The following is a 19,720-nucleotide window of genomic DNA, read 5'->3' as shown; positions in this document are numbered from 1 at the left end:
CCTCGATAGCTGGCCCAGGTTGCCATGGTCATCCTGCCAAGGAGCAACAATGTACTTTTTGCTGCTTTGTGGTTGACGTGTCGCCGTGATTTCGCCGTATGTAACAATGTTACTGTCGTCACGACATTGTGCCTATCAGCCAATCATTGCTTGGTATCCCAGCCCCATACCTGAGCCAGGTACTTGGCCATGTTGACACGCTTCGCGCGCATTTCCACCATCCACGGGTGCTCGAGCATCCGCCATGGGCTCGCTCGCCTTGTGGGTTCCTTCTCCAGGCTGTGGTAGGTCAGTACATGATTTCATAATTCATACCAAACTCTCGTCACTCACCAGCACTCGATGAAATACTTGAAGTTGTCACTCCAGAAAATGTTGGCATCCGGCTCATCCTTGAGCTTTGGTATCGGCTGCCGCACAATGTAGGTGAGAAGGTCGATCAGCCCAGCTCGTGGTTGCATCTCTGTGCCATCGGCCGGGAAGGGGAATCGATGTTGGGCCACTTCCAGCAGAGTTACGCCAGTCGACCACACGTCAGAGGTGATGGTGTAGGATTGGCCGGTGATGCGCTCGGGAGCCATGTAGTAGCTGGTGCCGATGAAGGTATTGGCTTCACCCTTAGTACCAAAGTCTCCTGAGACACCAAAGTCGCATAGCTTGACATCGCCATTCCTGCAGAGCAAAATGTTGGATGGCTTGATGTCTCGGTGGATAATACGCATGCCGTGCAAGTACGTCAGTCCCCGCAGAACGCCCTCGGAAATCTTGCCGAGAACCTTCTCGCCTGTCCGTCCACCGAGTTTCTTAACCTCCTTGTAAATACTGTCCAGGGAACCGCCTTCACAAAACTCCATGGCGATTGAGATCGTTCCCGTAGTCGAGTCCTCAAAGGCGCCATAGTAACGGCAGATATGCTCCGACGCGCACTCTTTGTTGAAACCCAACTCGCGCACAATCTGCTTCTTAACGTCGGGATCGGGATTTGTGGTAATTACCTGGGCATGTTAGTCTCCAATTTTGTTGGTGTGGGAAATGAAGCGTTCGCACCTTGAGGGCGAATGTGGTTTTTCCACCCTTCAATTTGGCTTTTGTGACGGCTCCGCCGGCACCCTCGCCGAGACTGCCGAGCTCCTCGATCCGATTTTCCATACTCGCGACCCTCCACGACTCGGAGTCGAGCTCCTCCACATCCAGCGTCCTGCCCCGCTCTAATGACAGCTTGTCAAAAGCTTCTAGACCCTGCAAACTGCCGTCCCGTTCCATACCGACACCGCCTTCACTCCGCTCAGAGTAGATTGATCCCACTGCGGACGACGGGTCGGGAGTTCCTTGAGGCCGCGCAAAGCCATATTGTGAGGCAAAGGACAGTGCCGAGTACTGAGAGCCAGCTGACGTGGGGTTGCTAGCTCGACCATCCAAAGGGCCGAAACTTCCAGATCTCGAGTGTGCCGCACTGCTCTCGCTACCGCCGCTGGCAGATTGTCCTACGCCTCCCACGCGAGGTGGTTGCTCGTAAGGTGTCGACTGGCTGCCCATCGGCGTAGCCAGGTGAAGGGTCGGGAGAGGTGGTCGTGAGTTTACGGGTTGAGGTGCTTGCCCGCCGACGGGTTTCGCGTTTGGTGATGGGGGGATGGCGAGACCGAGTCTAGGTGTTCGGGCACCTCCACCTCGGCCGCCGGGAATGGCAGGGCGAAGGAGAGGAACTGGCGAGTTCATCATGGGGACGGAACCGGGCGTGGACAGAGGAGAGGGGACACTGGGCGGTGCCTACGTGAAACAATCAGTACGATTCGCTACAGAGGCCATCTAAAGAGCTCATCAGGCGAACATGCTTACCTGGTGAGGAGGCTCCATGGTCTGAGGTTGTGAGGGATTCTGATCGGCCATGGCAACGGAGGTAAGTTGGGTAGACCGGAGCGATGCGGTTGAAGCTGGAGAGAGTTGTACCCCAGACGTAGGATGCCACAAAGTCGCAAAAAAGGGCCGAAGCCAAGCCAAACTACTTGACGAGGTAAGTCGAGGTGTGACGGCTGCGGTACTGGGCACAGGCAGAAAGACAGAAACTAGCGTGGTCGAATAGTTTCGTAGGAGCTGACGTAGCGTAGATCAAGTTGGAAAGCGACGGCCGCCGAGCGTTTGATCCTCTGGTTCGAGGCTGAGTAAATAATAAGACTATCGGGGGCGTTTTGTTGAAGATCAGAAGATCAGAAGGCTTGGAAGCGAGAGACTGGAAAGTAAAACGTCGGCGGATAGCTTTCCCCGCAGGATTCAGAAGATGGGTATTGAGGTGGAAGAGAGAGTAGATTTGGGGTGCGCGGGTGACGTCCCGGTACCCAAGGTAAGATGAGCAGAGGCGATATGGATCGAGGTGGTAGTTCCAGGTCTGTATCGGGACCGGGGGACGGAAGAAGGAGGTTTCCTGCTGTTTCTCTTCGGGATGAAGGGACCGGCTTTGAGGTTTGAGCAGACCGGAGAGAGAGAGGGGAGCAATGCAAGAGCAAACGACAACGGCGCAGTGGCGACGGGCGAGCCCTTGGACCTTGGTTCCTTTTGAGAAAGACGACAGGAAAGTGAGTGAATGGAGTGGGATTCAAGTGGGCAAAAAAGGCGGGGAGCGGCGGGACGGGGACGAGCTTGGGCGCTAATTCCAAGGCCAAGTTCCAATGGAAAACGGGGAGGGGGCTCTGGGTAAACTGGGGGCCTTTTCAGGGCCTGATGATTGAATGCACTGGGTGACTGCCCTGAGGTAAGGTAGGTGGAGGTAAAGGCAAGGTATTGAGATGGGAGGAAGTACAAGGCCCACGTAATGGAGCCAATGTATCTTTTTGGGATCGCGCACTCGACGTGTGGTGCAAACTGCGGGACAGCTACACAAAGTGGCCGGGCTTGAGCCGTCGTTCTCCTGTACCTTTTTGATACTGTAAACCACCTCACCTCCTGGTAGCGAATCTACCCTCCCAAGGTAGGTAGGTAGGTAAGTAAGTACAGCTTGCCTTACTAAGGTACCTGTGGTAAGTAAGGTACTGCCCGCCTTACACATTCCATCCATCTTGCCTCATCTTGCACCTACACGAACGACAGAACAGCACCGACGACGACAAAAAGTCAATCAGAACATCAATCGAAGCTGCGCCGAAAACCAAAGTGCGCTCGGTCGCTTCTTTTAAACCCTTCCAGCGTCTTGGGGCAGAAAAATGCGCCACATTACGGGAGTCCCTTGCGTCGTCTGAGGTTCTGGCCCTCCCCAGTCGAGTATCTTCTAGCATGAGAATCGGCCCTGGGGTCTGGACTCTGGATTTGTAGACTCTGAATTGGGTTGGAGACGACAATGGTCTCCGTTTGTACGCTTCTACCGATACAACTTCGAGGCTGTCCGATCCACTGCACAAGAGTCAGTCAGTCACCATCAACTCGCTTCTGTGCGCCTATGTTTATCCGCACAATCCTCGAATAAGGACTGTTTGGTGGAAGACAAAGCCAATGCCGCTGTTCCGAATCGACCGTTGCAAGGCACCCGTCATCAGGTCGCGTGTTTGACCAAGAATCAAGAAATGTATACACCTCGTCACCGCCCAACACAAACAAACCCGACACAGTACACCACCTCCAAACAGTCACGCTCTCCAGCACAAAGCACGGTGTGATGAGTGGGCTTCCAACCGTCACCACAGAGAGCAGCTCTGCCCACTCGGAACGCCCATTTCCTGGCGCTGCGCAATGGACAATGGGCAGACGCCTGACCAGTTACACACACCCGTACGGCGACGAAGTTTGAGAGGGCGTCCAGAGCCATGGGGGGCATGAGCGATGAGACAGGGGTTGCGCTGTCGTCGGTGGTGTGTCGTCCATGTCTTGGGCTGCCATTCGATGCCCTGCCCTGCAATCGCTCCTTGCGGGTTGCTCCCCCCTCTTGGCCCCTCCCCGGCCAAGCACCAAGCATCTCTTCGTGCCATCGTGGGCATGCCGCACGCCGCACGTCGCACCGTCGCACGCACCAAGCTGGGCCCTGCACTGATTTCCGACCGTCTTCTGCATGAGCTCGAGATGCACAATCCGGGAGACGTCCCCGATGCAACCTGACTCTTCTGTCCTTCCAGGGCGATGGACTGTCTGATGGGTGGGACGCAATCGTTTGACGAATTTGAGAAACTGTCGGGCCCTTATCCATTGCTTCACATACTGGCTCTCTCCGCGGGATTGGCCGTTGCTTTTCTCTCTAGGTATCCGACAAACCCTCGGTTGACCATGAATTCTAGCTGGTCTCGGGCCAATAGCTGGCGGGAATACTGAGCCAACGACACTCATCCCGTCACATTCACATCCTCACACCATCCCCGCGGTGTCCCCTACATGACTGCAGGATCAAAGAACAGATTAATGCGGGCTTTCGGCAACCAATCTCCATCCGTCCAATTCCTACACAAGAGGTCGGTGTGTCGATGAAACTCGAATAAGCCATTTGACAGCGCCGTTTTGGCTGAAATGGGGGGCTTCTCCGGCGGCAGCATCTGAAGGAGAGAAGAAGAAGAAACGGGGGCAGCACACGGAGCTCTTTTCGGCACATGCTGTTGAATGTGGCTCCTGTATACGGCACACGTTGACACGGCACATCTGCCGCGGCTTCCAAATCTTTTGGCATTACGACCCAACAGCGTCGGCATCGCAGTCCGTTTGAGCAATTCCAGTCAGCTGATTGCAGACCCAGGCGGCGAACTGGTGGTTGCAGACATGCCGTTCTTATTGCTGTGCCTCTTCCACCGGCGATGCGGCACGAATAGGGTGGTTCCCCGATGAGGGGAAAAGCATTTGCAGACAAGCAGCACGCACGACCATTGGGGTCCGAATCACGGGAAGAGTTTTGTTCGGTTATTGCCTCTTTCTCACCATCCTACCCTGTGGCCGGTCCGGCGACGGCGATGAGCCGACAAGCGGTTAAGGTGATGACTGTGGTGTTTGACGGGCCACGGATTCGAGACCTCACCGCATTATCCGCACCGCTGGACCTGGACCCTGATCAGACGAAGGCCCGGTTTTTCAAGGCCCTGCTCCAAAACACCTACGTGGTGTATCGCAGTTGCATCGTCTTGGTCGGGGGATTTCCGATGCCCACTTTGCCAGCCTGGAACGCGTGCGGCGTGCCTGACTAGTCGCACTTCTCGAGTACCAGACAAGAGAGTGAGGCAAGATGGAAGCAAAACTTGAAGGCAGGCTTACGGCGTAAGTTCTGCTGACGTTGTCCGGCCATGACAATTCGTCTGTCAAATCCGGGCTATTGGGTCCCAGCTGCGAGGTCAAGTCAGAACCAGCGGTATGTCAGACGGGCACGTCCGAGAGGGAGAAATCCAAATCATCCGAGTCCATCTTATTGAGTTGGATTGTCGGTACAGCTGGCCTCTATGCTTCCGACAGTCAGGAAACGACATCCGGCTGCGATTTGGCTTTTCAACCCCTCACTATGTTCTCCGCAGGCCTTCTTCACATCCAGAGCCCGTCAGAATCGGATTAATCATCCGACAGACCATAAAGCAGACACGGAGAACGCAAAGCGGGCGAGTGTCTGCTCGACTTCTGCTCGTCGGTGTCCGAGGCTCCTGCTCATGCACCAGCATCTGCATTCGTTCCAGGAACAGATCCCTGGATCCCGCCAAGGGGCACAAGGCGGAAACTGCGTCTATGCTGGCCCCATCCCTGGGCGGGAAGCAACGTTATGCTGTCATCAGCCTCAGCCCTGAAAGTTTCCGGGCCTCTGTGGCTCTTCTGCATCGAGCGTGGTCCTGGCTAGACACTCCAACATCGGCTCGACTCATCTTGGAAAGGCGCTGGATGTATGCTTTCTTTCCCTCTGCCCGACGCACAGATGGTTGAGTCGGAGGGGGAAAGTTGTCGTTGCCTACGGATGAAATATGCAGTCTAGAGATGACAGGTGTGTGAAGTTTGACCGTGTCCAGTCCACGTAGATGCATTCTGATAGGTATTACACACTATCATAAAATTCAGGCTCACACACTCAACCGTCCGCCGCCCCCGTCAATTACCGCTATAATCAGCAAATTCATCTGGTATCATCACCACGGCCTATGGCGTAGCGGAGAAAGTTAGCGAACTTGAAGGAATAACTCCGCACACATAGGTCCCGGGTTCGAGTCCCACCTTGTTCTTGTAAAAATCCTTGCATCATTACACCTGAGGCTGGTAAGAGCCTCCTCGGATTTTTCGTAGGCTCCCTATGATAGGGAGCTGAGCTTTTGTTTTGGCCACTGAGTGAACGACGGATGGATGATACCTCAACTTTGTCGGCTCAGATACGTATTCTCGCTTGCTGTCCTCTTACTGGCCAATTTGCCTTGTCACTCGCGCCGTTGGAGTCCCCGGTCACTCACTGAGGTCACTCACTAAGGCACTGTAACTGCGTAGCTCCGTTTCTCTAGGCGCGCGTCTACCGTCTCAATGCGGAGCTCTGGTACTGACCGCCTTCCATTCCAATTGGTCTGCCCCACGCCAGAGCCCCCTGGACCATTCACCCCACCAGCCCGCCGCGCCGAAGCTTTGGCACTTTGCAACCAAAAACTTTTTGGACCCTTGCCCGAAAATTCTCAGACGTTGGTGCAGCTGCTGCAGTCGAGCCCATCACCATCACAAACTTTATGCTACAAGTCTCAGGTCCACGATCAAATCGCGTCACAACCGGCATAAAACAGAACAGAGACTGATCGCCCTCAATGCCGTCCTCTGCAACCCCCAGACGACCGGGCCGTGCGGCCGAAGATGAGGTTCCGGTATCCTCTCCCGCCAACTCTTCCGGCTCCGAGTCCGAATCCGACTACCTCGACAGTCCCGCCTCGCGCAAGAGACGGAGAACCGACCCCACCGCCGAGCCCGATCTCGAAGATATCGAGAACGATGATGACGATGAGGAGGAAGAGCTCAAGGCTGTCGTGTCTACCATTCAAGCCCCCTCAAGATTCAAGCGCGCCGCCGCTGCCGCTGTCGACCAAGCTCCCCAGACCTCACGCCCAGCAGCGCCGTCGCAAAACACAATCACTGCGCCAACAGACCCCAACACCACCTTCTCCGCCATAAACGTACGGCCATGGCTCGTACAGTCGCTGGCCAACATGGCAATCAAGAGACCGACGGGCATTCAAAAGGGCTGCATACCCGAGATCCTCAAGGGCCGGGACTGCATCGGCGGAAGCAGGACGGGTTCCGGTAAAACGGTCGCCTTCGCCGTGCCCATCCTTCAGAAATGGGCCGAGGATCCCACCGCCATCTTCGGCGTCGTCCTGACCCCCACCCGCGAGCTCGCCCTGCAGATCTTCGAGCAGTTCAAGGCCATCTCCTCCCCGCAGAGCCTCAAAATCGTCCTCGTCACCGGTGGCTCCGACATGCGCTCCCAGGCCATCGCCCTCGCGCAACGTCCCCACGTCGTCATCGCCACGCCGGGCCGTCTGGCCGACCACATCCGAACCTCGGGCGAAGACACCATCTGCGGCCTCCGCCGCGTCAAGTACGTCGTCCTCGACGAGGCCGACCGCCTCCTCGACGGCACCGGCCCAGGCAGCATGATCCCCGACGTAGAAGAGTGCCTCTCCGTCCTCCCGCCCTCCTCGAAGCGCCAAACCTTACTCTTCACCGCCACAATCACCCCGGAAGTCCGCGCCCTCAAAGACATGCCCCTGAAGCCCGGAAAACAACCCGTCTTCGTCTGCGAGGTCGACACCCAGGCCCTCGCCATCCCCGCCACGCTCTCGCAGATGCACCTCCAGGTGCCCGTCACCCACCGCGAGCACTACCTGCACACCTTCCTCCTGACGGACGGCAACGAGGACAAGTCCGTCATCATCTTCTGCAACCGCACAAAGACGGCGGATTACCTGCACCACCTGCTGCGCATGCTCGACCACCGCGTCACCTCGCTGCACTCGGCCCTCCCGCAGCGCCAGCGCATCGACAACCTGGGCCGCTTCCGCGCCGCGGCGGCGCGCATCCTCGTCGCGACGGACGTCGCGTCGAGAGGCCTGGATATCCCCGAGGTCGGGCTCGTCGTCAACTACGACATCCCGCGGAACCCGGACGATTATATCCACAGGGTCGGTCGCACGGCGCGTGCGGGGCGGAAGGGCGAGGCGGTGACGTTTGTCGGGCAGAGGGACGTCGAGCTCGTGTTGGCGATTGAGGCGCGTGTGGGTAGGGAGATGGAGGCGTGGAAGGAGGAAGGGGTGAATCTGGAGACGAGGGTCCTCAGGGACGCACTCAAGATTGTGAGCGAGAAGAAGAGGGAGGCGTTGTTGGAGCTCGAGGAGGGGAGGGAGGTTGGTGGCAAGAGGAAGAGGACGAAGCAGAAGCTCAATGCGTGAGATTGTGTGGGAGGGGAGAAGGAAAAGTCACTTGCTGTTTGAAATGGGAACTTGCATACTGGCGTAGGTTTGATTTGTGTGGGATAGACAAAACAATACCCAATAGACAACAAAGTCTTCGAGAACTTCTGACCACGATGGCCTCTGAGGAATGATGTTTAGTAGTCACCACAGCTTGAACTTGTTCGTTTCAGAAAGCTTGAGGAAAACGGTGCCACCCACCAGCTCCAAGGCTCACCGATTCGAAACGACCAGCAAGCAGTATTAAAGGAGAGCAACTGAGCCTCGTCACGTTCCGCTCTCGCTCACTCCCCACGAACCCCAAACCAATTGGTTCGGGAACCATTGTCCAACAATGCTCGGTGATCTTGTTATCCTGCCTTTAGTGATAAAGCTTAGTTGATATTGAGAACCCCTGCATAGAGAATAATGTCTATTCCGCATCTTCATTCACGCTCCCGTTCGTTCGTATTCGTGTGAGCTATGTGAGAGAGCGTAGGGGGGGCAGGATGGACGTGGTTAATATGTCCTATGTTATCGTTCATGCTCTCTCTTATATTCGTGAGTGTAAAGTAAGGGAGCATAAGGGAAGGAAAGGATGGATGTAAGTGACTTATCCTATATTACCGTTTATGCTCCCGTCGTATTCGCGAGAACCAAGTAAAGGAGCGTGAGCGGGAATGAACACAGACTGCTTTGTTACATGTGCGGGTATGTTCACCCCTCTGATCTAGATTTGCTTTGGGAACTTATTGAGGGTACGCAGAGCCAATCCATCCAGAGGGGCTCGGGGTAATGTAAATCAACAAGGTTGAAGACGCCGCAAGCCCTCGCTTAACGTGAGAAAATGCGTGTCGATCCGTAGTCTTCAAACATGTGAGACATTCTCTCTGGCGATGTTTGACTCACATTTAGACCGAGTCGATGGGAATGGTTTGTTCATCACCGTTTATACAAAAGTCCACCGGACTTGTCTTGGAAATCAAGTTCAAGGCTTTGGGACTTTGACACGAAAGTACTCAACTCACATGTGAGAAAGAGGACAATGGAGCGCATGGAAGCTTTATCAAAGTAGATTCATATTGAGCAAACCATCTGAAGATTGCTTAGTTTGGATATATTTTATGCACTACGTGCGGAAAAAGCTCACCCTATATAAAATCCTCTCCCCCCCCCGACGGAGTAATCCGCCGGGGCCGTACTGTGTATTACGTATTAGGGAAAACTAGGTATATTGCGCTCTATGCTTAACTACTAATTAAAATAGCTCCCGACCTTCCCCCGCCCGTCTAGAGGGCGAGCTATACCTACTCTAATATATATAAAACCTCTTAATACTAGCTCGCGTAAGTAACTAAATCCCGTATTATATACTCCTTTTTATTAAGAGTTAAAGGGCCCCTTATATATTCCCTTATATTTATAATATAGCTTATATTAAAAGGATTTTTAGCTCTATAAAATATAATTTTTAAACTAATATTAATATACTAAATCTTAATATCCGTATTAGCCCGGTTATTTATAGTATTTATACTATTACTTAGCTAAATTTTATATTATTAAAAAGTACTTTATTAATCCTCGGGTATATTTACGTTAACTACGATAGTTATAGCGTCGAGCTAGCCGAGGGCGCCTAGCCCGAGAGGGGTAGACTTATCGACGGGTATTTTTAGAATAGTAGTTTATATATTAATAAGTTTATTTAGTAAATTTATTTAGTAAATTTATTTAGTTTAAATAGAGAGTAGCTTTAGGTAATATTAGAAGCGATAAAGATAAAAAAAATCTTTATAAACTTTAGTACGAGTAGTAAATATTAGCTTATTTAGCCCTTTTTTTAAAAACTTCTATGTTATTATTAAAGTTTAGAACTTTTATAGTTAAAGAAGGCCGCCTCTAATTATTATAGCCGATTATTATAGTTAATTATTATAGCTAACCTCTACTAGCGACCTTTTTAGCTAGTATTATTACGTAAGTATATCGCTTAGCTTATCGTTAATAAGTAATAGGGTAGCTTACCTATCCTAAATTATATAGCGGTTTTTATATTAAAATTACTATATTACGTTAAGCGCGTACTTAGGGTATATTATACGTATTATATAGTTAAAAAGTATATTATATTATGTGATTTCTTTTAAAAGCGTAATCTTATTAAGGTCGATCTTTTGCGCTTATAAAGCCGGAAAAAAACTATTATATAAAATCCTCTTAGTGATTTCCCTTTAATAGTGTACGCTGATATATACGTAGTTCTTGAAATTAATACCTCAAGGTTATGACGTGTGTCTAGTCAAAATCAAAAGGAAAGAAAGAGATGCCCTGATCCGTAAGGTGTGCATATAGATCCCTAACATCGACACAACCAGGCCATCTCCCCCGCTTACTTACTGCTTTATTGCTGTTGTATAGCTGCTGACGTATTTTGTTCCTATACAAATGATCCAGTTAGACTGGTAGGCTCCATTATTCTCGGAAGCTCTCAGTACAGATTTGAAACCGCAAGATCAGGTCTCTGACTGCTGCTGCTGGTCTTATGTGCCCACTTATGTAGATGGCTCTAAGTCTCTGTACTATTCGGCCCTGGGAGCACGGCTCTAGAATATCGGCTGTTGTAAATGAATAAAGGGGGAGGGACTGCGCTCCGTCTTCATAGGCTTTTCTTACGCATACAGCTGGACTGTAACTTATTTATCGTCTTTGACATATTGATTTGAAACGAATTTTCTATGGTCAGGAATTATCCGGACTAAGTTGTCGGTTGTGGGGCGCTCTGAGCCAGAGAATTTGGTGAAGATACAGCTCTACACTCTAAGTCTTCGGAGTCCCACTCGAAACCAACAACGTCACGACGGCGGCGGCCAGTTTCCAACCAATACCACCTTTCAACATCGCCGTAACCTAGCCAGCTGTCCCTCTCGGCCAAGACTACCTTCAGTCTCCCTTGGTGCAGGAGATGTCTGCCACGAGCATCACGATGTACGAGCTAGAAGAAAGACTACATGGGTACGGTAGGATTTGGTTCGTACCTGCCGAGGCGTACAGTTTCTAGTTTCCTGATGGAGCAGGGGATCGGCCAGGGGTTCCTCACTCTGTACTCACGAATACGAACGGGCACAGAAATGACGATGCCGTGACAGATGATGCGAGCATGATGATCTTACATTCTGGACGGTCTCTATTGTAGGAGGGTCCTCAAGACCAACTATGCTTTGTCACTAAAGGCAAGATAACAAGGGTCTTGAGCATCATTGGATAATGGTCTCTATCTCAGCTGATCTGGCGTGAAGCATGAGAATGAACGCGGACCCGATCGTTCTTGCTTTTATCATCGTCATTTTGAGGGGGCAAGCAGCCGTTTGGTATCTCGGCAAACACACCAATTTTCCGATTCCCATATCTCATGAAAATGGCCTTTGACGAAATGACCTGTTACCATTGCACATTACCAAGCCTTTTGGATCTGAAGCTATCCCAGGTTCGGTGATGCCTTTGTGCTCACGGATTCTATTGCTTGCCACAAAGCATCAGCAATCACTTAGAATGCATGATCAATGAGGTCTTCATATCACAAACACAGCAGCTGCTTTGATAATGGCCATATATGGTACAGTCTAGCTGACATCGTTATAAGAGGCAAATGACGATTTTGCTGGCTACTTGACCGCCGATTCAAGGAGGCATACACCACTGCCGGTAAACCGAGGATCATATCTCACTTCCACACCTATCATCTCCTAGCGATAACCGACGCTTCACCGGCTCTGCAATAGAAATCCCGGACCTACCTTCACATTGGCCATCGGCCGAGATGCACAGGCACGGACCTGGGGATGCGACGTTACACACAAAAGCATAAAAGCAGTAGTGTTCCCGACAACCAGGAACCACTGGACCAGAACACGAGACAAAAGTCGGCTAGCCTCGTGTACCAAAATAAGCAACGGGTATACCGCAGGAAGAGAGATGGAGAGACCGGGGATCCAGGCTGCTGTTCGGGTGCTCGACCACTCAGGAAGCCTGCTCTGCAAAGAAGAGGAATGCTTGCGATACTGCGGTTTGTTTATTTTCTTTCTTTCCCCCCCTTTTTGGAGTTCATTTCCACGCTTTCGATGTACCTATGCATGCCTTGTTTGTCATTTTACTTCTCTCAGACATTTAACCGCGGCCCCGGAGCCAAATTAAGTGCAAAGACATGGGGCGCTCTGAAGCAAGACGTCTCATATATATCTAGAAGAAGAAAATATGATTCTGTACGTGGTCCTGATCCAGGTTCGCGGAGCAGCCCCGAACCAAATCCAAATCCACATTCCCCAAACCCATACCCCCGACAGCTGAGGCTCAGCTGAAAGCTCAGCCGAGCCAAAGGTCGAAATCTATCCGGCGGCGCCGCGAGCGACGTCTCGAGATAGATATCTCTTCTGTACACCACCTCAGGACATGATCTGAGACCCGTGGGCTTGGTCAAGAATATTTTCTTTAGATGGCAGACAACTTTGAGGTCATACAGCTTCCATCCCTTGCATCAAATGTGGACCCCCCGTCCGTCCCGTGGCGGCCCCCGGCGATCTCGAAACCGATGAAGAACAGCAACCATTCCGCAGCCACGTCCGACAGCGGGATCGCTCCCCGGCGTTGAAACGCAGTTCAGACGAGTCAAGATGGCCGGGGTGGGTTCGGGAACGCTTCATGAACCACGGCAGTTTGGGAACAACAAACGTTCGTCACATCATCCGTCTCTGAGCTAAGATCAGAGCCGCATGGACTTGGACTGGGACCTGGAGTCACGGCAGTTTCATCGGCGCCGGGCTTGGTGAGAGAGAGCAGCATATCTCCGGCCCACCGTCCTGAATGTTCACAAAGCTCGCAGCAAAACCTCATTGCCGAGAAAAGACCACGGGCCCTGCATCGAATCCCGTCCGGCGTCCGCTCTTTTCTCTCATCAGTCATCCATCCCCGTCCCATGGATGGAAGTTTACGTCCACACCCCCCCCCCCCTTTGCTCAGATCCACATGCTTAGCAATTCTCATGAATCTCCACGTGGGCGTGTGGCTGAAGCGATTTTCCAGCAAGCAGAGAATCTAGACCGCGAGCCCCACACGATTGGGCGAAAATCGCGAACCAACTGGCAACGAGAAGAATCACTTGCAGCATGTTCGAGAATGGGAACAGAAAAAAAGGGCAGAAAAAAAAAAGGGTAGAAAATTTCCCCCCTAGTCAATATCCACCGTGACCAACAGATCCACAATCAGTCACCAATGTAAGCCACCAACGCCTGCCCGATGGAAAGCGGACCGGGTCTAGTTGACGTCAAGAATACGTGGAAAACGCCTGTGAAGAGGGAAAGAGGGCAAGAAAATTTTCTTCCATCCTAGCCTCTTGGATACCTGAAGTCCACTTGGTGTGAGGTTTTCTGTGATTGATCCACTAGTTCGGTCCCGCGTAACCCAGATCCCAACGAACGAAAGAATGAAAAAACTTCGTCGCGTGGCTCTGGTTGGACGCCGTGGAGATGTGTGTGCCTGAAGGCTCTGACCATTGACAGCCATGAGCCCTGTCGCACATCAGCCCTGGCAGCCCACAACCTCTCACACGATGGCACCGTGGTCCGTCGGGCTGAATGACAGGAGCAATGGAACACCGAGACGGCAAGCGAGGCTCCGCAAATGTGAAAATCAGGAGCGCAGGACCGCAGAACCCCTGTCTTCCACGCTAGAAGCACGCTAGAAGGTTTATGATTCCGCGCACGGTCCATATGCAGTGGGGCTCCGCCAGATGGAAGGATGCTAGAAGGCCGGGAGAAGGCCGCGATGTGACAGGGGTGTTGCGTTTGAAGAGTTTGAGAGGCTCTAACCCCCTTCTTCTGGACATATCTCGTTCTTATTTCCGTGGAGGTGCAGTTCCTCCGCAAGGGGCATTCGAAAGGGCGCCCTATTTCTGGATTGTCGTGCATATAGATATTAACCAGTGAGTCAGCACCAGTATCGAACTTCCATTGTCGATTAACCCCGACAGACGTACGAATAATCCAATGCAAGTCCGTACCCTGAGAAGATAACCCCGAAATGCCGGACCGAGTTGAACCCCCAGCCATGAACGACGACATCGTGCAGCAATGCCGCATAGGAATTCTGTAAACTGCAGGGCGTCTTCGGTGCAAACCGAGAAAGAAAGACAAGAAAACCCTCGCAAGCCACACCCCCGTACGGTACCCGGGGCCTTGTCCCAACCGAGAACCCCCATCACGGCGACATTCCGGCCGCACATCGCCGAACCGATTTCGTCCACGTCCACGGGTATTCGAATCTGCACCGGGGCAGGCCGCGGAGGCCTGGGAGGCTCGTTAGCGCCGCCGCAGTTCGAAGCACGTCCAGCAGCCGTATAGGCAAAAGACTGCAAAGCCACAAAGCCTCGTCCGAGTCGCGTGGCACACACGCGGAAGCGGGAGCGTAGAACATGCCTCGGTAGTACATACATACATGCCAAAGAGTCATCCGGTATGCGCGTCCCTTTGACCAATGGTACGATACGGCTGCGGTGGCACAAGCCACGAGCGGTGAGCATAACAGCCTTGTGAGATGCAATGCGGTAGAGTACCTTGGGTAAAGTAAGCAAGCACCGCCTCACGTCTCACAGGACATCTCCGTGCGCAACTTGGGGATTATGAAAGTACTATCCGCCGTGTTCCCTGATTGGTGACTTGACGGCTCGCGGCGCCAGTCATTGGACACATTCGGACGGAGGATGCATGTCAGCGGGTGCGGAATCGGTATCGAGTGCTGCACAGCAAAAATCGACGCAGACACCCCGGCCGCATTCCGCGAGCGAGTCCGAGCTTTTTGCATACCCTCGCTCTTCTTACGGGTATGGAGTACGATGTGTGGTACACAGGTACGGATTCTCTTCCGCATCGCACCCAGCCCTATCTGGTAGGTAATCCAACCCTGCAGCTAGGGAATCGGCGAGTTGGCTGCTACGTTCCATTGCGTACGGCGGTGACGATGATGCGCTGCGCTGCGCTGTGCTGTGTTGTATTCTGCAAGAGGCTTACCAATGGAGATGCAGTGCAAATTGGCGATATCCAAATGCGATGAATTGCTGCTGCTGCTGCTGTAGGCAAAGTAAGCTGGCCTCAGATTCCCCCGAATCTCCATCAGCCTGTTCAAAAGACTTCCATCCATTCGTCACATTGTGGATCATCTCATCCGAGGCCTATCCGAACCAAGCCCTCCCCGCTTGCAGGGCTGCAGTTCTCAGTTCTCGCTTCTTCGGCGATTCCACGACGCTGACATATGAACGGAGCGGACTTGTGAGTATTGGGGGGCAGTCTGATGATTTGTATGGAGTATACGCGCAAAAGACCCCTGATCTCGTCATCCCGCGGTGTGGGAATAAGAGGACGGGAGTGCGTAGGTGATTACGAAGCAGGAGAGAGAGAGAGAGCATAGACCACTTGGCCATTACCGCGGAGTTGGGATTGGGAATCATGGGACTACGGAGTGAAAGAAGCTTTTAGCTCTGCTCGGCATTTTTCAGTCCAATCTCAATGACGCGAGAGCGCGCGTGAGTGAAGCGTGGGTTTGGGTGTGGGCGTGTGCTGGATCCCGTTGACGGGTTTCATTGATTACTGATGACTCTTTTGCCTGTTTTACTCCGTCGAGCCCCGGTTGCACATCTCTCCGTCTCTCACGTGTGAAAGAGTGTTGGTTTGGCGGGGTCCAGCGTGCTCCTCCCCTCGCCGATCTAGGTGGCCGTCCGTCCGGCCGTCGGGGCCACGGCAATAAGTGAACCGTGCGGGTAGTTCGGAAGGGCTCAAAAGTATGAAACTCAAGGGTCTTGGAGAGGTCCAGAACAGAAAACAGTCACGCTTCATCAGACGGCCGCTTTCCAAACATGCCGAACTCCCCTCCCCCTCTCACTGTGTCTTTCTCCCGTTATCCTCCGCATTAAATCCGGATTCATCGTCAAAGCACCCCTTCCGCTCACTTATCTTCGGACGGCACGGGACCGTTTTTTCTGGGAAACCCCCCACGTCTTTATCGTTTCCCCCGTTCCCAACGGAGGGAGTCGGGAGGATTAAAGGTAGGAGAGATTGAATACCGGTAGACACCGGAATAGAACAGTCAATGCTTTTCGTCCCGTCTGCGAAAAGCATTAGGAATCGCTACGGGTTACGGTACGGCCCACGCGAGTTTACGAAGGATTTCGTTACACAAGGCCGTGTAGCCGTAGCCTCCCGTATTCCGCCGTACTCGTCCCCAATCCGGGATTTTGTGCAGATCGTGGGGTTTGGTACGGTAGCCTGTAGGTCAGGTACTCCGTACCACGGAGTAAGCTTGGAAGCTTTCCGCCAGGCACAGCCGGCCCCCAAATCCCGCAACACTGGGATTGGAAGCCGGAAGATTGTCGACAAGTCGACGATCACGCGCGCCACGCAAAAGGGAAGTTTTCGGGCGAGCTGTCTTGATCCACCCCCCTCCGCTTGCTGGGTAACTTGTGAGAGCTCCTTGCGAAGTTTGGCCCGGGCTTCATGTACGCGTGTGTAACCCTAGAACCGATGGTCCCATCTCACGCGAGACTGAGGGTAGCTACGTAGGGCAGGCCCAATCGAGGGGTTGTGTCTCTGTCAAACGGCCTCGCGATTGGATGAACCAATCTCACGGGTTAGAACTTGAACGGCGAAAGCGAAAGAGAAGAAGTACTGTGGTGGTGGTGGGAAAAGGGTACGGGGCACGCATGCAGCAAGCCACGCTCTCGATGATGCCGTGGGTTCTGATCTGACCTGGACAGACCACATCCTCGTCTCCCCCGCGTCCACGTATTGGCGTATAGGCGCAGACTGGTTGCAGACAGGTAGTCGTATGTAGGCAGACTGAATGGCAGACTTGGGACGGAGCCACTGGCAGGACGGAGTAGAGTACCTAGAGTCGATGGGTCATCTCGACTCAAAGCGGAGCGGAGCACGGCGGTTTCGACCGACCGACCGCTATGGGTACCCGGGAACACGAGAGAGAGAGAGAGAGAGAGAGAGAGAGAGAGAGAAGGGGTGTGTAAGCATTGCGTTTTGTGGCTTGAAGACCGCCAAACCATGCCATTCGCGTCGTGCCCCCAGGACATTCAGATCTGCCCGGATGACTGATGAGTCGATGACCAAAGATGCAGCCATAATACCTGATTCGCACCGTCAACCTGTGGCTGTTCGCTGTCAAAGTGTGAGCGTAATCTTTTAGAGTTGTCTGCCCCCCTTCAGTTTGACATTCGCTCCGTGCCCCGATTCACGGTGCCGAAACGTCTCCGACGCTTCCCCCCCCCCCCCCCCCAATCTTTCTCGGGCGCGTCTAATGCCCAGAAGGCGGCCCTTTGTCTATTCTGTATGGGCAAAGTCGGAGGGAAGCTTCGGCGGGGTGGGTTTCTACGTATGGTTTCATCACTTGACACCTTTCAGAGATGTCCCCCGGGCGGTGCGGGCTTCGTGATTCCCGGGTCATCATCGTCATCGTCACCGTCCTTGCTTTTTCCCTCCCTCATTTTTGCTGGGCCATGGTCCCCCGTGGAAACAGGAACAAGTCGGCGATGCGCAAGGGCATGTTCCTGATACTTGATTGATATTTCCATTCTGTAGATCGAAACAGATCAATTCGAGCCCGATGAGCAAAATTGATCAAGCGCTTTGGACTCTATTGGGCAATTTGGGTATCCAGACCAAAAAGTTTCAAGCCCGGCCGATCAGGCTTTTCGTCCAAAGTCTGCTGCGGTGGCCCCCGTTCGAATGAACCCCGTCGCCCGGGGCAATAGTTCTTCGCGATGGTCCGGGCTGTGGAGTTGGAGCACCGTACCTTGCTTTCAGGCTCCGACTCATCATGGGCCCTTTCGGGTCCTGTGGCTGGGTTGCCCGCGTCTTCCCAAGACGTGGACTCCAGGCACCGACCGCAAGGTAACTTTGTGTAAAGTACGGACAGAAATGTTTAAGCAAGAGTTATGCCGAGAGCGAAGGGCGTTATGCCTAACCCGGCCGAGTAAGAGGAAAGTGAGTGTAAGGATACCGTAATGTAATACGTGTAACAGGAAGGGCGATGAGACTCCTGCTACGCTGCTCTCTCTCCCTCTCTTTCGCGTCAAGGCTCAGCCCTACAAAACGAGCGTGTGGCTCGGGGCCATTCGTAAATCCGTACGGATCTACTCCGTGTATCCGTACAGATGGGATTCGTACTTTCGTACTCTCTGCGTAGCGCCTCAGCTCGCAAGGGCCTGTGATTGGTGCGTGTCCGCAAAGGCAGTCAGCTGGCCAGCATCTAATCTCTCCGCAGATGTCTATCCCCCGTCGTCTGGCCCCCCCCGGTTCGCAAGCTCGCACTGCTCGCACTCGCAGGAGGACGTGGACGGAGCCGACGGCGGAGGAGGCGGTGCAGCAGCAGCAGCAGCGACCAGGGGATTCGTACCAAGCTGTGCTGTGCTGCGCTGTACTTAACCCCCGCGCGCATTCGCACAATTCGCGGCCGTACTATGATCCCTTGTCTCGGCGCCGTAAACTGTAAGGCCTGGCGATCGACCAGGGTGAGGGTGAGGTGTTGAGGTAGCAACGGCTCTCGGCGCAGTACTTTTAGGCTTCCCATCTTTGTCCATTCTCGCACCCCAGGTGATCCGTTACGGGGAGTACAGAATGCCGGGGGGGTACGGAGTACTGTGAACTGTCATTATCCCAAAGGGGGTGAACGGGAGCGACATCAGATCAGGGACCCCTTCAGCCTTGGCCCTGGGGTATTACATTTGGCAATTGTGACAATCAAGGGGAATTGGAAATTCTTGGGATGGCACCTTGGGACGGGGTTAAGCAAATCATTACCCCCGTCGTGAGTGAGCTGGAATCCCGCTATTGACATTATGAGGCCCGTTCCCTTTTTTTTTTTTCTATTCTCGCTTGCTGGCCTCAGCTTGTCGCAGATTGCGCGCATGGTGCGAGTTACAGAGTATAGGAAATGAGCCATCATCCCTTTTTTTCTGAGAGAGAGTGTGTAATTATGGTTGTAAGGTAGGCAGCCGGGGTTATGGTAATTGGTAAGGCGCGCGTGCGACTGCGGCCGAGAGCCAAGGCCAGCAAGCGAACCATAAGCATAACCTGCGTGTGTGTTCACGATGATACGGCGTGTCAGATTGGAAATTGAGGCAGACGAGACGGAGCTAGCTAGCGATGAAGAGATGACGCGCCTGACGGACAGGGTGAAAGGGCGTAGAGGCCGGGGCAGCGGTGGGTGGTAGAGTAAGGTTGGTGATTAATCCAACTGCTGGTCGGTGCGGAGTTATGGGAGTTATGCCTAATTCCTGTCTCCGTTTTGGTGATGATGAATACAAAGTC

At 53.2% G+C, this 19,720-nt stretch overlaps 8 protein-coding genes across 8 annotated transcripts; 6 read left to right on the top strand and 2 right to left on the bottom strand.

The window, feature by feature from the left end:
* Window positions 1-143: 143 nt before the first annotated feature.
* CLUP02_04136 (uncharacterized protein) lies at window positions 144-1,887 on the bottom strand (the record flags this gene model as incomplete). The annotated part of the gene is made up of 4 exons (XM_049283152.1): window positions 144-279; window positions 334-995; window positions 1,048-1,767; window positions 1,837-1,887. The coding sequence occupies 4 exons, from the start codon at window positions 1,885-1,887 to the stop codon at window positions 144-146; spliced, it is 1,569 nt and encodes a 522-aa protein (XP_049140295.1).
* Window positions 1,888-3,847: 1,960 nt separating this feature from the next.
* On the top strand, window positions 3,848-4,015 carry CLUP02_04135 (uncharacterized protein; the record flags this gene model as incomplete). The annotated part of the gene is made up of 1 exon (XM_049283151.1): window positions 3,848-4,015. The coding sequence occupies one exon, from the start codon at window positions 3,848-3,850 to the stop codon at window positions 4,013-4,015; it is 168 nt and encodes a 55-aa protein (XP_049140294.1).
* Window positions 4,016-5,310: 1,295 nt separating this feature from the next.
* Window positions 5,311-5,865, top strand: CLUP02_04134 (uncharacterized protein; the record flags this gene model as incomplete). The annotated part of the gene is made up of 1 exon (XM_049283150.1): window positions 5,311-5,865. One exon carries the CDS (start codon window positions 5,311-5,313, stop codon window positions 5,863-5,865), a length of 555 nt encoding a protein of 184 aa, XP_049140293.1.
* Window positions 5,866-6,719: 854 nt separating this feature from the next.
* On the top strand, window positions 6,720-8,357 carry CLUP02_04133 (DEAD/DEAH box helicase; the record flags this gene model as incomplete). The annotated part of the gene is made up of 1 exon (XM_049283149.1): window positions 6,720-8,357. One exon carries the CDS (start codon window positions 6,720-6,722, stop codon window positions 8,355-8,357), a length of 1,638 nt encoding a protein of 545 aa, XP_049140292.1.
* Window positions 8,358-12,199: 3,842 nt separating this feature from the next.
* Window positions 12,200-14,183, top strand: CLUP02_04132 (uncharacterized protein; the record flags this gene model as incomplete). The annotated part of the gene is made up of 12 exons (XM_049283148.1): window positions 12,200-12,294; window positions 12,354-12,423; window positions 12,521-12,638; window positions 12,706-12,789; window positions 12,868-13,011; window positions 13,070-13,179; window positions 13,230-13,324; window positions 13,388-13,521; window positions 13,585-13,627; window positions 13,799-13,863; window positions 13,913-14,069; window positions 14,129-14,183. 12 exons carry the CDS (start codon window positions 12,200-12,202, stop codon window positions 14,181-14,183), a joined length of 1,170 nt encoding a protein of 389 aa, XP_049140291.1.
* A 33-nt stretch (window positions 14,184-14,216) lies between these two features.
* On the bottom strand, window positions 14,217-17,484 carry CLUP02_04131 (uncharacterized protein; the record flags this gene model as incomplete). Its single annotated transcript, XM_049283147.1, has 15 exons — window positions 14,217-14,304; window positions 14,389-14,505; window positions 14,567-14,698; window positions 14,773-14,937; window positions 14,995-15,202; window positions 15,255-15,386; window positions 15,419-15,537; window positions 15,590-15,859; window positions 15,919-16,010; window positions 16,058-16,202; window positions 16,287-16,496; window positions 16,555-16,669; window positions 16,726-16,915; window positions 17,000-17,266; window positions 17,455-17,484. The coding sequence occupies 15 exons, from the start codon at window positions 17,482-17,484 to the stop codon at window positions 14,217-14,219; spliced, it is 2,280 nt and encodes a 759-aa protein (XP_049140290.1).
* A 29-nt stretch (window positions 17,485-17,513) lies between these two features.
* CLUP02_04130 (uncharacterized protein) lies at window positions 17,514-17,973 on the top strand (the record flags this gene model as incomplete). Its single annotated transcript, XM_049283146.1, has 4 exons — window positions 17,514-17,579; window positions 17,618-17,657; window positions 17,720-17,749; window positions 17,813-17,973. 4 exons carry the CDS (start codon window positions 17,514-17,516, stop codon window positions 17,971-17,973), a joined length of 297 nt encoding a protein of 98 aa, XP_049140289.1.
* A 198-nt stretch (window positions 17,974-18,171) lies between these two features.
* CLUP02_04129 (uncharacterized protein) lies at window positions 18,172-18,835 on the top strand (the record flags this gene model as incomplete). The annotated part of the gene is made up of 2 exons (XM_049283145.1): window positions 18,172-18,311; window positions 18,433-18,835. 2 exons carry the CDS (start codon window positions 18,172-18,174, stop codon window positions 18,833-18,835), a joined length of 543 nt encoding a protein of 180 aa, XP_049140288.1.
* Between the last annotated feature and the right edge of the window lie 885 nt (window positions 18,836-19,720).

This window comes from Colletotrichum lupini, chromosome 2, assembly GCF_023278565.1.
Source record: "Colletotrichum lupini chromosome 2, complete sequence".
In the NCBI taxonomy this organism is placed as follows: domain Eukaryota; kingdom Fungi; phylum Ascomycota; class Sordariomycetes; order Glomerellales; family Glomerellaceae; genus Colletotrichum; species Colletotrichum lupini.
The sequence above is the reverse complement of the archived record's forward strand: the minus strand, read 5'-3'. Positions and strand labels throughout refer to the sequence as shown.